This window comes from Brachycentrus maculatus, unplaced genomic scaffold, assembly GCF_059751285.1.
Source record: "Brachycentrus maculatus isolate JH-2025_06_01 unplaced genomic scaffold, ASM5975128v1 h1tg000104l, whole genome shotgun sequence".
In the NCBI taxonomy this organism is placed as follows: Eukaryota; Metazoa; Arthropoda; class Insecta; order Trichoptera; family Brachycentridae; genus Brachycentrus; species Brachycentrus maculatus.
Window position 1 is genome coordinate 815,980 of NW_028280858.1, and position 18,275 is coordinate 834,254.

The window sequence follows — 18,275 nt, forward strand, 5'->3', positions numbered from 1 at the left end:
TCGCTTAAATCATGACTTTAAACTATGTTCCCTGTACTGTATCGTTTCCGCCGAAAAGCGGTACCTGTTCCAAGTATTTCGCACTGAGAGTGGGAACTGATTAGAGAGGAAACTTTTTGTATCGTAAAATGCATATACATAATTATACAATGACTTTTTTTTCTTTAAGCAAATTTTGCAAATGAAATTGTAATCGAAATTATTGGTTTTTCATTATTTATGAAATTCAAAGAGAATATTCAAAAATAAAATAAAATAAAAACTTCATTCGTAGAGAATCAATGTCTGATATTTTTTCTAAATCAATTTATTCTGATTTTCAACATCTTCGTGGAGTTTGTGTTATTAACTAAATCTTACATTTCTTTGGAATTTTTTATTCAAATTCAAATAAAATAAACATATTTTCTTGGTTATCTTTTTATTTTTTCAAACTTAAGTACATAATTTTCAAATACAAGTTTTTCCAAAAATCACCAATGTGTGCAATATAAATATAAAGTAATAAAATCGTATTTTAAAAAGGAAAAAATTACGTGAATTACGACCAAAATATTCCATGCCACGGGCCGCTTTCTTCAAACATATCAGCTTCCTCAGAAAAACAGAAATTTCCTGAAACCCACACAAGTAAATTTGTTATTATTTTGTTGCAATAAGTTTACAAAAAAACTATCAATAACAGTATTTTATATATGACCTTGCGTGGGCTTCGACAAATTGCCAACATTTTTCTGGCAAACTGATGTTTGAAATAAATTCTCACAGATCGCTCACTCCTTTCAAGAACGTCAAAAATAAAAATAAAAACTTGATTTTTCAGGAGAACGTTATTAAAGTTTAAAAATATAATACAATGTATTAAAAATTAATATCAAGCCACTTATTGAACTTTTTACAGTGCAACAGATCTTTTTACCTGAAGGTTTTTTCTCCATTTGAAAAATGTTTAATACATTTATAAAAATAATTAAACAATACCTTTTCTTCAAAATACAAAAACAACACTTTCTGCCCTGTAGCGAGTAAATATTAAGTTAAAAATATGCCTCTTTTGCTGGGATATAGTACATTTTCTGGGCATCCTGAAAACATGCACAGCTAAAAATTGACGATTTTTTATTTATGACGTTCTTGAAAGGAGTGAGCGATATGTGTTCTATAAATTCTTTCAGTTTCATATCTTTCAAAAGTCATTGATTATTCTAGCGATCAGATGATGCAAAGCTTGCCATCTCTTCGCAAAGCCACATATAAAGTAAGAAGACAATTTGTAAGAAAAAAGTAAGGAAATACATCGAGTCATTTTTTAAATTGACGTTTCATATTCGATGATTCGATCCATTCTATCTTGAAGGACTAAAATTTAAGTATTCCAAGAGAAAGAAAAAACAATTTAACCCTAGATTAATTAACTATCCTACGAGTGACGTTGTTACTAAACATGCGTAAAAAATACGACGTAGAAATATAACAGGAATGAATAAGATAATCAAGAACTTTTTATCATTTGAGAATCTTGTCGGGTTGTGGTCCCGTCTCTTGAGTCAGAGTTTCTCGGTTCGAAACCACTCTACCACAATTTGACACCTATTTCTAAAAATGAGCCACTTAGGCTCACAGAAATATTATGAAATTGAAGTATTCTTGTAAAATAATATATATTTTTTAGATAATATTTTTATAAAAACACAAATATTTATCTTTTATAATAAAAAAAAAGATAAAGGATTTTTTTTAGGTTTTAGAGATCACGGAAGAATGAAAGTACTGAAACAGGTGGCACAGGAAAAACGCGAATATTGTTTTTTACAGGAATCGTTATTTTGCCGACGTAATTTTTACGATCGTTTAGTATTCTAGGGTTAATCCACGTCGGTTCTAGACGTTTGCGTTCTGTAAACTAACGCGACGTGAGTCAGATTTCATTATGCGACTAGTACGTCATACGTTAGCGTCGATATGATCTTTGAAATCGTATTTTTGGCGCATTTTTACTACATCTTACAAATTATTCGTTAGTCGTTATTCATAGCCGTTCAATAATTGATTATTGACTAGAAATATTGTGAAATTTATTTTCTAACGATTTATGGCATATTGAAATCGTTTGTTGATCCATACTGTCGGGAAATTGATGTTATCCACAGTAAAAATAATGACATAAAAATTGAAATTTATCTACAATACTATAAAGTAGATATTATACACTTTGTAATAATGAATATAAAACCCGGTTGGATCGTGGATAACTTTCTCTTCCACAACTAAGTCAAATAAATTTATAGTGAGATTTTGAAAACTGTATAAAGTATAATCACATTATTATTATTATTCACTAGAAAATGAATTGTATCAATACAAGAAAAATGGCATCAATTCGTCAGAAGAAGTAACGCTATCTAAAACAATTATCACCGACACCAAATATGACTAAACCTAACATACTTCGTAACCAGATTTGTCATTTCTGTCGAAGAGTTATAACAAAAAGGATAAATTATACCAATTCAAAAATGATATCCGTGCGAACACGTTTTATTAGAGTAATTCTTTAATTTGGACATTAAGAAGACGTCTTCAGTTTTAGTTTCCTTGGTGGTGGAAAGAAATGATTGTCTCTGGAAACCGGACATCAGAGAGTTGATGGGCTGTAGACGCATTTCGGGGGTTAGGTGAACCTTTCTGTACGGTCGCAGGATGGTCAGAACTTGAGAACGGTCGACAGACCCGCTGGGCTTCGAAAACATGTCGTTCGGCATATTATACTTCAAGTCGTATCTCCGATTGTGGAAATTCCTTTCCTGCTCCATTATCTCGCTGACCGAAGTGAAGATATCCTCCTTGGGATGAAAGGGGTCGCCAATCTTAGGTTCGTCGTCGTCAAACCTCCGAGGATACTTGTTCGGTTGAGGAAATTCACTGCTAAATTGGGACATAACGTCGTTCGACCATTTTGTGGAATACCTTTTCTGCGCAGCTTTCAGGGACGCCACTTCCTGCTCTAGAGTGCCGATCCAGCTTTCGTACGATCTCTTTCGAAACTCGAATTTGTTGTGGTGCGCCCTTATCAATACCAGCTGGTCGTGGAGTGCCTTCATCTCCTGTTGATTGCTGAGGATTTCGGCTCGTAAACTTTTTGCCTCTTCATTTTTCAATACAATCAGTTTATTAGCCTGAAATGTAAAAAAATTACACAAGGATAAATACATCGTGGGTATACTGGCAAAAAACGTTAACTCTAAAATCGCTGTTTGAATAATTCCTGTTATTAAAAGCTTTTAGGTTGAATAAAATACTCGCTAATAAACTTAATGTTGAATTTACTCGTAAAACAACATAAATATAACATTTCAAACTACTTATTGTATTGTGCTGGTTTATAGAACGTTAAAAACTTTATAATATGCATCACTAAGTCAAATTTACATATTTTCGAGTTAAAGTTTTTTGCCATTACAACCCACGATATAATAATATCGAAAAGCCTCTATTTAGAACGAGGGCGTTCATTCCCACACTAATTGTCATTCACAGTTACAACATATGGAACTTAAATGATCATATTCCCTTCTCGACAAATAGTCAAAATACTCGCATTCTGATACGAATTACTTGCTTAATTAGAACAGTAAACCCCCCTACAACGTTGACTTAGGTACCCCTGTATCTTATGGAATTTTAAAAGGGGTTAAGGTTTTAAATTGTGTTTTTACATTTTAACTAGTGGAAATGACTGTAAGAGTCATTTAAAATTGAAATACAATTTAAAAACATCAAATTCCTCACAACGTCCCGTCCCCGTACTCTTTTAATCTAAGTGTGCGATATGTCAAAAATTAAGTTTTAGAAATGCATGAGGGGTAAAGCATGCATACTGGTTAATATTTTTAATACACTGGACATTTTTTTTTCTATTTAGATTTTTTAACACTACATCTATATTATCACTCTTCCATCACAACAATGCTATAATCAGATTACAATAATCAATTTATATTTTTAAATACCTCTTGTAATTGCTTTTCTTGAGCTGTCATACCCTCATGTTCATTTGATTTCTTTTGATTCAACTGTTGTATAATTTCTTGGCTAAAAAGTTTAAAATTATTTGTAATTTCATATTTATGTATTATAAGTAAATCATTTTTGACAAACGGAAATTTTATACACAAAAGAATGATTTTTTATGTCTACATATATATATATATATATATATATATATATATATATATATATATATATATATATATATATATATATATATATATATATATATATTTTTTTTTTTTTTTTTTTTTTCCGATTGGATATAATATTAACGTACATAATTGTGAATAGAATTAGCAAAAAAAACTGGCCAAAACCAATACATTTATAAACCAATACCTCTCTTTGAGCTCTTCCGTTAGCGTTCCAAGTGCATGTTCCAGGTTCTTTATAATTGTCTCTTTTGCTTTCAACTCCATCTCGATCTTTTCCTTAGATTCCTGTTGATTTAAAATCATGTTATTTATACCCAAAGGCAACCTGATTTAAAATTATGTTATTTATACACGAAGGCAACCTCATTTACGTTGTTTGTTTAATGGAAAAATAAGATCGAAATCAATACTAACATATAGTGCGGAAAATCGACGTTCGTAATCTTCATTCTCTTGTTTAGCCTCCCTCAAGTCCGCTTCTGTGTCTACCAGCACCTTTCTCATGCGGTCATATTCTTTTGCCATTTCTTCTTCGTCTTTAGAAATCAACAGAATACAGTACATAAGTAAATTAAATAAATAAAACGAAGAGAAAATCGATTTAGGAATTGACGAATTCCAACTTTATTTAGAAATGTGAACTCATTAATAGTTTTAATGCATTAAAACCATCTCATAGCAACCATGTATTGAGTGGCTTGCTGTTTTAATTCATTTTCACCCTATTTTTATGTTATCGTTCCTTGAATTCAAAATTGTTCTGTTAACTCAACTTATATGAAATTTTTAATTTAATTTAATTGATGTTTTACTTAGTAAATGCCACTATCTCTTAAAATCTACTGTGGCACGTGTTTCGACGCATTCCGCATCATTTTCAAACACCATATTTTTCAAATAAAAGTAAAACATTAATTAAAATGGATAGATTTTACCACAAAGTAACTGCCGAATCAATCAACGAAATTATATGAAATTCACAATACTATTTTTTTATTTTATTATAAGCGTCATTAAAAAAATATATTTTACAATATTTCTTTTAAATTCGACAAAGTCGAAATTCAGATAAATATTTTGAGAAATCAACCTGATAGAAGAAAAAAATTAATTAAAAAAACGCTCTTTTCATATATTGTACAAAACTGAAGAGTTTAACATTTGTCTCATCAGGGGATCACTGGAATTGATAATTGAGAAAAATATATATTTTTTAAACATAAAAATAAAACCCTTATCCGCACCCCAATGGTGCATAGGGCACTGCGTCATATAAACGCTTATCTTGATGGTTCACACATGAAGGAAAGGTGATCAGCCCTCCGCTTCAGGTACCCAGTCCAGGGTAATATTGAATAAATATGATAGTGAAAAAATCACTTATATTTATTTTACCCCCCTTGGGAATCGAACCCGGGACCTCCAGAACGGTAGCCGAGCGTGCTGACCATTACACTACGGAGGCGGACAAAACAACAAACATAGTAGGAAAAATGTTCATACTTCTTTGCTTTTTAATTCCCTTTGTTCGGACAAGATCTAAGATGACTTGACTCTTCACTTCCAACGCCTTGCTCTGTTCATGAAACTCCTTTGCGGCATTTGCTTTTTCCTGTTTCTGTTCCTCTAATTCTGTTTCTAATTTAGCGATTCTGAGCTTCATTTTTTCCGACACGCTTTCTGCTTCCTTTTTTCCACTTTCAACTATTTTCGTCAATTGATTTACTCTAGAAATATCAATATTTACATTAAATGTGCCAGAGAATATACCATATGGAGAACTTATACTGTGTCCGACCCATCATGACGTATAGAATCGAAAGTAGAGCAGACACCGCTGGAAAAAAAAAACGCGCTTAGAGTGTCAGAAATGAAGACTCTGAGAAGCATAACAGGCAAGAGTCTTCGAGATAGAATCAGAAATGCCAGGATCAGGGAAATATGCGAGATCGAAGATGTCGTTACGTGGGGAAGGCAACGAAGAAGACAATGGTATTATGCGCATTTGAGGAGAATGGAACCATCCAGACTGCCCCACATCGCACTGTACGGTCAACCCCATGGTAGACGACTCCCGGGCAGACCACCAAAGAGATGGGCCGATAGCTGGGAATCGACGTCGCAGGAGGCCAATCCCTGTTAAAAACAGTACTCGAGTCTACCATAAATATTATCTATAATAGATTAGGGTTGTTATTCATCCCGGTGCGTCGGGAGATAGACAACCCTAAAAATATTACGTGTAAAGAAGGGTCCTTGCAGTTTCTGAAAAACCCAAATCTTGCCGAAAACTTTAAAATGTTTGAAACATGTTTTCGCAAAATTCCCTCCCCCCCCCTTAGCTTGAAACTTTTTGAGCCATATTTATCTTTAAACCCTTATTTTGAAAAAATCTAGTAGATTTTTGTTCCATTTTTTTTTTAAATTGTATTTCACAATAAAATATAATTACAAATATAGAAATAGATATTAATACAAAAAAGATCTATTATTTCGAGAAATAAAAATACTTTGTGTTCTGATCCACTCACATTTTTATTAACCAACTAGTTTCGGCAACAACCTGTGCCCTCTTCAGGGTTACATTTATTACTAAACAAATACTTATATATATATATATATATATATATATATATATATATATATATATATATATATATATATATATATATATATATATATATATATATATATATATATATATATATATATATATATATATATATATATATATATATATATATATATATAGATATATATATATATATATATATTATATATATATATATATATATATATATATATATATATATATATATATATATATATATATATATATATATATATATATATATATAATATTTAGTAATAAATGTAACCCTGAAGAGGGCAACAGGTTGTTGCCGAAACTAGTTGGTTAATAAAAATGTGAGTGGATCAGAACACAGAGTATTTTTATTTCTCGAAATAATATATCAATATGATCCACAAAGTTAATGCTTTCAATATTAAAAACACAAAAAAGATCCCCCAAAGACATGGCCTGTTTGTCGGTATACATTTTATTTTAGGTTATTATAAAGGGTACCGGAAAGAATGCAATATATTTAAAAAATATAAATAGATTAAAAGTGCTTATATAAACTGCAAATGTTTGATTTTCAAATATTTTAATGTTTCCAATCGTCAAGGAAAGAGTTGTATCCTAACTGATAAATTACTTAAAATACCCCAATGACTTCGCAGTATCTATGTACATAAGGTAATGTAGATATTATAATATCATATATTTAAGACACGTTTAGGGATTTATATTGTTTGAAAAAAGTAGTTATTGAAAAAGCATACTTGTCTTGGAGTGAATCTCTATCTTTCACGACATCGTTCATGTTTTGTTCCGTCGTTCGCATGTTGTCCCGCAACAGCCTCAAGCGAGTCTCGTGTTGCAATTCGCGCTGTTTTATCTAAAACGGGAATAAATCTTTCTACAATAAAAACGAATATGCTTATTTCTGTTGCCACCAAAACACACTACTACCATATCAAAAAGTTCGCAAGAAAGGAAATACGACAAACCTGTGAATCTAAATTCTGGTGGGTAGATGCCTGCTGATTAAATTTCATTTCGGCATCTTTTAGTTCCCTTTCCATAGTACGTATTCGAGATCGAAGCGACCTTACCTCCAGATCGTGTTGTTTTTTAGACGAACTCTCAATACCGTCTGATTCACCCTAAAATTAATTTAGACGATTATATATTGGTTATATAGTCTACGAGACAGAATAAGGAACAACGGGATAAGGGAAATATGCGAGATCGAAGATGTCGTTAGGTGGGGTAGGCAACGTAGCGACAATTGTATGCGCATGTGAGGAGAATGGAACCATCCAAACTCGCGACATTGCACTGTACGGCCAACCTCATGATAGACGATTCCTAGGTAGACCACCAAAAAGATGGATCGACAGCCGGGAATCGACATCGCAGGAGGTTAATCCCTCTTAAAAACAGGCAACAAGGCCTACACTAAGCAGAAGAGGAAGAAGAAGATATAATTGGTTAATTATAATATGACGCAATGGGTTATTCAAAATGGCAGAAAGTATCCCTTGTAATTTTACCTTTTTAGGGTCATCACTCCGGTATGTGGTCTTGGGCGCCGTGTCCATCGCACTTCTGATTGAAAGCTTCTTTTCAGTGGCCTCAAGTTGTTCCTTAAGATGGGCATGCTGTTCTTTGAGTTCGTTGTATTTGGAATTCGTATCCATCGCCTGATGTAACAAAACATATTGAATATCACCAATGCTTTTGCTATAAACTAATAAGTTTATGTCGGTCATCCCACATGCAAACGAAAAAACTCCTAAGAACAAAATGAAAATGACAGCAAAATGCTGCAAAGATACAAGATGTGGTCCTGGCTAATGCTGTTATATACATATATATATATATAATATATATATATATATATATATATATATATATATATATATATATATATATATATATATATATATATATATATATATATATATATATATATATATATATATTATATATATATATATATATATATATATATATATATATATATATATATATATATACACCGCAGGACAAAAAAATTTACGAGTTTACCTGCTACCGCACGCCTTGACTTTACTTAACTCTTTTTCTAAGAAATCCTTTTTCGATACCTCTTTCTTTTGTTCGATAAATTAAGGACACTATGTGTCACCTTTGTACAATATTTATATTTAAAAATGTCTCAAACAGCCTTGTTTTACCCGCGTTTGAGTGAACATAACACAACAATCATGAAAAGTGCAAAGAAAATGTCGATTGCGATAAAATCCAAAATAATCACATTGTCGTAACAAAACATATCTAATTGTGAAATATCTCGTCGAGTTGGGTATTCAGAAGGTGCAGTGAGGTTTTTATTAAAAAAATTCCAAGAAACTGGATCCATAGAACGGAAAAAAGGAAGCGGACGGGGGCGCGTGACATCTGCCCGAGATGATCGCTTAAAAAAAAATTGTTATGCGCGATCGATTTTTAACGGCATCTGAAATACACGCAGAGGTGCATTCTACCAGCACATCAACATTTTCAGTAAAAACAGTGTCCAGGCGGCTGTTGGAGCATGGTTTCCAAGCACGAAGACCCGCAAAGAAACCATTACTGACGAACAAAATGCTGAAGGCTAGACTGGATTGGGCGAAGGAGCACCAGAATTGGACCTTGGAGGATTGGCAAAATGTTATTTTCTCCGATGAATCAAAATTCAACCTTTTTGGTCCAGACGGCATAAAGATAGTTCGACGAAAACCTGGGGAAAGATTTCATCCGTCGTGCGTCACTCGAACCGTTAAACATTCACCCTACGTCATGATTTGGGGGTGCATGACAGCGTACGGTTTGGGACCTCTAAATTTTGTACAAGGTACGATGAATGCCATCCAGTACAAAAAAGTGTTGAAAAACCATCTTTTTCCAACAATCGAGGACATTACGCAGTATACCGCGGACCCGATTTTTCAGGACGATTCTGCGCCGTGCCATAGAGCCCGCACTGTGAGTACAAATATTTATTTTTTTAATGCATTTTGTGACCACTTGATAAATAATTTATGGTTTTTTTTTACAGATCAATGAATTCAAGGATAAAATTGGCTTAAAATCGATGACGTGGCCCGGGAATAGTCCTGATTTGAGCCCGATAGAAAATTTATGGGCTATTATGAAGAAAAAAGTCGGAAAAAAAATCAAAAAACATTGAGGAATTAAAAAGAAACTTGATTCAAGTTTGGGAAGATGAAATAACTTCAGAAATTTTAAATTCGCTTTACGCTTCGTTAAATAATAGAATTTTACATGTTATAAAAAATAAAGGTGAATTCACTAAGTATTAAATATTTTTAAATGTTATAAATATGTTTTAATGTAAAATACCTTAATTTAAAATAAAGCGATTAGAACCTACTTCTTAAATATGAATTGAAAAAAAACATGTCTTTTATTATTTCATCACAAACACTCGACCATAAATGAACCGTTATGGGTCTCTAAGGTTCGGGTAATCTGATACCTGGTATATAATGGCAATTTCCAAGTACAATTCATGAGTAGGATCTTTTATTTTAACCTTGAAGTAACGAGTAGTCATCACATATGTCAAACAATACAAAAAAACTAATTAAATATCAAGAATAATTCATTATGTGTCAATTTTAGTTTTTTTGAGGACTCGTAAATTTTTTTGTCCAGGGGTGTATATATATATATATATATATATATATATATATATATATATATATATATATATATATATATATATATATATATATATATAAATATAAATATATATTTATATATATATATATATATATATATATATATATATATATATATATATATATATATATATATATATATATATATATATATATATATATATATATATATATATATATATTTATATATATTTATATATATATATATATATATATATATATATATATATATATATATATATATATATATATATATATATATATATATATATATATATATATATATATATATATATATATATATATATATATATATATATATATATATATATATATATATATATATATATATATATATATATATATATATATATATATATATATATATATATATATATATATATATATATATATATATATATATATATATATATATATATATATATATATATATATATATATATATATATATATATATATATATATATTATATATATATATATATATATATATATATATATATATATATATATATATATATATATATATATATATATATATATATATATATATATATATATATATATATATATATATATATATATATATATATATATATATATATATATATATATATATATATATATATATATATATATATATATATATATATATATATATATATATATATATATATATATATATATATATATATATATATATATATATATATATATATATATATATATATATATATATATATATATATATATATATATATATATATATATATATATATATATATATATATATATACACACACAAATATGTACATTTCTATCCAATGGGATAACAAAAACTATCGCAAGGAGAAATTAGTTAGAGCCTTGGGAAGCGTGTATTATGTACGACAATGATACATATTCTAATCTATCAAATTTCCATATTCATATTCATATATTTATACATCCATATTCCAAAATATAAAATTTCGTTATCATATTTTTTACTAATACATTTTTATTCAATGATTCAGCGATAATAAAATTGCTATATATTTGTTCATAACATACAAAAACACGCAGGCAATCAAATATTTAAAAACAAAAATATGTGCGTTACCTGATGAAGTAATTGTGATACTTTGTTAGAAACCATCGCCGCATTTTTCTCAGTTTGCTGTTCGATATTCTCGAGAAGGCTCTGGAGGCCATCGCTCTCCGCTCTCCATTCTTGAATCTTATTGACCAAATTTGCTTCACCCATTTCCTTTCAATATAATCAAACCAATAGATTATTAAATTTATATCTACGTATATATTTTTTAAGCCTATTTTTAAATGACTACAAGCGTTATTTAAAATATATGATCAAGCTAATAATCATTACTATTTAACAAATATAATACTTCTGAAACGTGTGACACATAGGCCTTTTTGTAGTTAAAACGGTACTTTGTGCTCATTTTTAAAATTTTATGCGTATAAAGCAATCTGTAATTAATTTATGATACGTAATATACAATAAAATAAAAAAAATATTACAGTGGGTTAATGAATCATAGCAAAATGACAAAAAAAATCAGTATTAAATTTTAAAATATACTTATGCATATATATATATATATATATATATATATATATATATATATATATATATATATATATATATATATATATATATATATATATATATATATATATATATATATATATATATATATATATATATATATATATATATATATATATGTACTTTTACATATATATTTTTTCAAATGTGTTAATGATAATTTTTATTATTATGTATTAAAGAAATATTTTTGTTTTTACTATTTACAAAAATACTTCAATTTCATACTATTTCTGTGAGCCTAAGCGGCTCATTATTAGAAATAGGTATCAAATTGTAGTAATGTGGGTTCGAACCGAAAAACTCTGACTCAAGAGTCCGCGACACTAACCACAGGACCTCAACTCGACACATTTCGGTCATTTTGACACGATTCGTTTATTATTGTAATATTTTCACTATGATATTTGTATTGTAATATTTTTTATGTTGACAGAAAGGCGCATTTCATCGCATACCTTGAAAAAATAAAAATATCAAGGGTTTAAGTTTGTTATTTCTATTTCTATTGCAAGAGCAATGCAATTGTCAAATAAACGACGATCATGATTAATAATTCTAAGAGTATTATATTTAAAATCAAATGTTTTTACATTTTTACTTCCCGCGTCTTGCAAATGATCTATGATACTGGCCCGTTTTATCAATATCTCGTGACATAATCCGAGTAATTGGGAGGGCACTTCGGATATCTTCTTTGGCATTTCGAGACCATCACCTGTTAATTTTAACAAATTATAAATATTTTTTCAACGTTATCATTTGAAAAAATAATCTACAATCAATGTAAGTATGTGTAGCAAATTATAAAAGGAAAAGTCTACCAAACAATTGTCAGACCCGCACTCCTCTATGGCTCCAAACGCTGAACGATGTATAACACCTACTCTACGCAACTAGAAACTTCGAGTACTTAAAAAAAAAGCAATAACCCGTAAAGCGTCTATTTTAGATGCTTGTCTGCAGGTAAGATAGTAAGGATAAGGAATGTAAATCTGAAAAATACATCACAAACAGCCAGACCAATAGAAAAGAAATCTTTCTTGTAATTCGTCCGCCTCTGTAGTGTAATGGTCAGCACGCTCGGCTACCGTTCTGGAGGTCCCGGGTTCGATTCCCAGGGGGGTCAAATAAATATAAGTGATTTTTTCACTGTAATATTTATTCAATATTACCCTGTACTGGTACCTGAAGCGGAGGGCTGATCACCTTTCCTTCGTGTGTAAACGATCAAGATAACACTGTGTTCATATGAAGCAGTGCCCTATGCACCATTGGGATGCGGATAAGGGTTTTATTATTATATTATTAATTCATTTCGCAAATGGCGGGAGCCGAATCCGCGACACCAGTTTCGCAGTCGAGCGTCTACCCAAGTACGTTACGGCTCCTGTCACTGAAATGCGAGTGCCTAGATGGTCAGATAGGAGACACCAAAAGAATATAAGTACAATACCCACCAACAGAACCCGAAAAATCTTCTCCAGCTCCAACTATTCGTGTGGTCAGCATTTTGAGTTCGGAAGCTCCCAGTCCGGAGACGTCTAGAATAGTGGGGGCCGGTTCCATGTGGTCCACATCTCGACCGTTTATAACCATTTTCCCGTGAAGTTCCTTCAGGTAAGAATACACCCCGAGTATAGTGGTCTGTAAGAAATTGTACATTTACACAGGGCCAAGACATATTGCAAGACAAGACCCCACAAGAGGGACCCCACAAGAGGGACCCCAAGAATTTTACGATGGAGACCTTGGGAGAACAAAAGACGTGTCGGAAGAATCCAAAAGAGATGGTCCAACGACATCGTCGCTGTGGGGGGTAAAAATTGGCTGCAAGCAGCAACCGACCGGAGGAGATGGAAAGAAGGGGAAGAGGCCTATATCCAGCAGTAGAGGTCAGAGTGCTCATGAAGAAGATGAAGACATATATATATATATATATATATATATATATATATATATATATATATATATATATATATATATATATATATATATATATATATATATATATATATATATATATATATATATATATATATATATATATATATATATATATATATATATATATATATATATATATATATATATATATATATATATATATATATATATATATATATATATATATATATTTATATATATATATATATATATGTATACATATATGTCTTCAAAAATAATCAAACAATACCTTTTCTTCAAAATGCAAAAACAACACTTTCTGCCCTGTAGCGGGTAAATATTAAGTTAAAAATATGCCTCTTTTGCTGGGACATAGTACATTTTCTGGGCATTCCGAAAACATGCAAAACTGAAAATTGAGGAAATTTGATTTATAACGTTCTTGAAAGGAGTGAGCGATATGCGCACATATCGAGATATTAATACAAATAATAATGTTGGATAATTTATATAGCGCCATTTCGGCAAAACACTACCTCAAGGGCGCTTATGCAGATATGGATTATGATAAGAAAATGATAATAGATAAAAAAATATATATTTAAAAAAAATCTGATCAGCTAAGTCTGAAGGGGGAAAGTGGAGCCGTCGTATTATTGCGCCTTCTTCTCGGTCTTCTCGGTCTTCTTGGGCTGGAGCATGGCCAAGATGATGGGCAGGATGCCACCCTGAGCGATGGTCACGCCGGAGAGCAGCTTGTTGAGCTCCCGTCATTATGGCGGGGGGTGATACTGGTCTTAAATACGATGTTCATCCCGAATTATAAAATTTAAAGGTATAATTTAAAAGTACATACTTGTCTCTCTACAAGATCTTCTTTAAGCACCTGAAATTCGCTCTTCTTATTCAAATACACTATCTCTTCATCTCCACCGCCTGCGCTGGCTTCTCGGAAAAATAAAAAAAAAATATTACCAAACAAATATTTTATTGAAATTAAACCTGATGTTATAATACTTTTTGTGATAATGCATATGTTCATACTTATACTGTAATTTACGTTTTCTTGCGGTTTAGGTGACGCAGCATGTTTGCTTTCCGCGTTTTTTTTCTTCGGCTGATCGTCTTCAATACTAAATGATTTCTGAAATATTTTTATTTTTTACTAGAAAGCGAAGATTACTCCAAAATCCCCTAAAGAATAAACTACACAAACTATTAAACATTTTCAATCGGTTTACGCGCAACCTGTTTTTTTTTAATTTAAAAGATAAATGTTTGAGTTTTAAATTTATTATTTTACACAAAATGCTTAACTTAATACTATTTCTGTGAGCCTAAGCGGCTCATTATAAGAAAGGGGTATCAAATTGTGGTAGAGTGGGTTCGAACCGAGAAACTCTGACTCAAGAGTCCGCGACACCAATCAAGGGACCACAATCCGACAAAAATTATATTATTGTAGTTATTAATATGAATTATTTTCGTAATAATTTTATAGACAGGATTTCAGTTAGGCTAGTCCAATAAATAATATAGCAAAATCAAGTTGTTAGAACTATAAATTTGATGTAGAACTCATACTTCTTTATATCCATAAGGAGATTTTGGCATTTCTTCGGTAACCGATGAAGCCCTGGATCGCAACCTCTGAAATAGTATAAACGATTGAAAAACAGATACATAAATTTTATAAACTTTTAATTTTTATAATTCTCGTTGCATCTTCAAAATCAAAGTACAGGAATTTTCCTAATTTTACTATTGAAAAAATAAACTCCTGTATTAATTTTTTTATTTCATATGACCTGGTTATCATTAGTCCCGAGATACGTTGGTGCATCAGATTCATAATATGGTTGTAATCTTGAAGAAAAACAAATAACATTTAAGGAAAAAAAAAACAATTTAAAGGTTAGATTGCGTTGGCAAGGTATCGCCAGTAAAATTAGTAAATAATAACCCCGACTTACATATTATGTAAGATTATTTATAGGTCCGTTGCGTGATGCATTTTTTTGCAAAAGCTCAACATTGATGCTGAATGGTTATGAAGAATATCTAAGATGAAACCAATATCCAAATAGTAAGTATTGCGTATCCACAGAAGTGACGCGTGACGGTAAAACCCTCATCTCGGCAAGTTCTGGAAATTTCCGTTGATTTTCGCAATTTACTTATCCGCGAATAGGTTCTCTTTACGTATTAATATAAACGATCACATGACAATTGGTAATATTCTTATTAAAATCTATAAATAAATAAGGGAGATTAAAATACTGAAACTGTCTACATTTCAAAAGGCGCGAATAAGTGCTAATATAGATGTCATCAGATGTAACGTCTTAACTTGATCGAATTCCCGAATTTCCCAACAAGGACCTTTGCGATCTACTCATATATGCAACAGCCTGTATGATTGGATGTGCGTGGCTGTAATGCAAGTAAGCAATATTTGTGAACATATCAATATCAAATTATTGGCGAGTAATGATGATGAAACGATTGATTTTTGTCAATTCACGAACACAAAGGAAATCTTTAAATAATTCTTTGATGTGTGGATTATTTTGCATATCTCCCTTATACCTAGGTATTGGGTGTTTCTAGAAACACCCTGCTTTCATAAGTCGCAGGTTACGTAAGTCGGAGTCTGCGTAGTTTATAAAAAGGAGGAAACTTTACAGGTTTACTGGAAGTAGGCTTGGAATTGGTGGCCGTGTCACTGTTGGGCCGAAGGTGGTGTCTCGCATCTCGAGCCCGACTGCTGATAGTGCTTCGGGGGAGAAGTCGAGGTAACAAACTACCTAAAAATCAAACACATTTTTAAAAATCAATAAGAAGCTGGTAAATGGAAAAAATTGTACTAGAAAATGGAAACATTCAATTCCAAAATCTTTTGTGCTCGCCTAAGTGCAGGGTTCCAAAAACTATCCCCGGCATGTGTTCCGCGAAAACCTGAGATACTAATGTCTATTCACAGATTTGGCGTTTAGTTTGTAGAACTCCATTTTAATTTCTTTATTAAATGTTAAAATCGATTCTAAATGATCGGGTCTTACCCACCTCTAATCCAAACAATACTGTGTTATCATACTTTAAAAAATAACATTTTCCAGTGAAAAAAATATATTTTCAGGTTACTTGTATCTAGTCGTGTCACGCTGTCAACACGTGCGTCGAACTAAGCAAAAAGGTATTACATAAGCACAGTTTAAAATTTGTGTTTATTTACAATTTTTTTTATATTTTCGGATTAACCGGGAAATACGGGATTTTTTCTGCATCCATCCCAGAAAATCGGGAGTGTAATGAATTGCGTTTTTGTTCTTGCAAAATAAGTCAAATAACTTTAACTTCGTCTCTCTGCTTTTATTTATAATGACTAGTCATTTTACAACCAGTTATTGTTCAAAAAAAATAATAATGTTACCGAAAGTGAACTTGACGAAAAAATTACTGAAAAAAGATAAAATTAACTACACTACGTAGTTAACAGCTCTACCCGAGATGGATTTTTATACAGATAATATTTATTCATTTCCAGTTCTGTATATAAATGTCAAAATAAGGAATTTGTTATAAACAATTTGAAAATAATGTATCAAACAAACAAGGACTCATTTTATATTGAACATCAATGACAATAAAGTAATTCTCTACATTTTTACGTGTGTCCAAATGGGTCCAAATGTCCAAATGTCCAAATGGGTCCAAATGTCCAAATGTTTTACGTGGGTCATAAATTTCTCCTCTTAGGAGTTATTCTTACATTTTGACATCTCAACATAGATGAAGAAGAATATGGAAGGTACCCATGTTACATATTCTTCTTCATCTAATAAAGAAAGTAATATTGATATATGTTAAAAACAACTTACTTTTGCTGGAAATGCTTATGTTATCTTTTTTTTGGGAAGCCATGATCGAAAATAAATAAATACACCATTCACTATTCAGAAAAATTTACTATTTCTATATAATAAAATAAAAACAATAAAAAAATTAAAAACAATAAAAAAATCATTACTAGAAAATAAGACTTCAGAAATAAATGAATTCCCAGTAGAAAAGAAGCCTTTGAAAATAGAACGCAATATTATTTTGGTTAAATAAATTAGATGAGGCGATACTAAAGATGTAATAAAATATTTTTATATTACAGTACCTATTTGACTTGAGCATCAGTGCCTCCTAGATAAATTATAGAAGCTGTGACCAGTCTGGAAATTT

The 18,275-nt window shown here is 30.6% G+C and overlaps 1 protein-coding gene across 2 annotated transcripts; it reads right to left on the minus strand.

Moving 5' to 3' along the window:
• Positions 1 to 402: 402 nt before the first annotated feature.
• Positions 403 to 18,048, minus strand: LOC148310212 (uncharacterized). Of its 2 annotated transcripts, XM_088258876.1 has the most exons (17): positions 17,924 to 18,048; positions 16,728 to 16,849; positions 15,627 to 15,692; positions 15,087 to 15,186; positions 14,899 to 14,987; positions 13,595 to 13,781; positions 12,728 to 12,852; positions 11,625 to 11,771; positions 8,328 to 8,477; positions 7,782 to 7,937; positions 7,554 to 7,669; positions 5,709 to 5,932; positions 4,620 to 4,741; positions 4,390 to 4,490; positions 4,011 to 4,092; positions 2,968 to 3,176; positions 403 to 615 (listed from the first exon to the last, which is right to left on the minus strand). In XM_088258876.1, exons 1-17 carry the CDS (start codon positions 17,964 to 17,966, stop codon positions 597 to 599), a joined length of 2,058 nt encoding a protein of 685 aa, XP_088115002.1. In that variant the 5' UTR covers positions 17,967 to 18,048; the 3' UTR covers positions 403 to 596. The 2 variants fall into 2 exon arrangements, with proteins under 2 accessions (XP_088115002.1, XP_088115001.1); XM_088258875.1 differs by lacking the exon at positions 403 to 615 and having other exon boundaries at positions 632 to 3,176.
• Between the last annotated feature and the right edge of the window lie 227 nt (positions 18,049 to 18,275).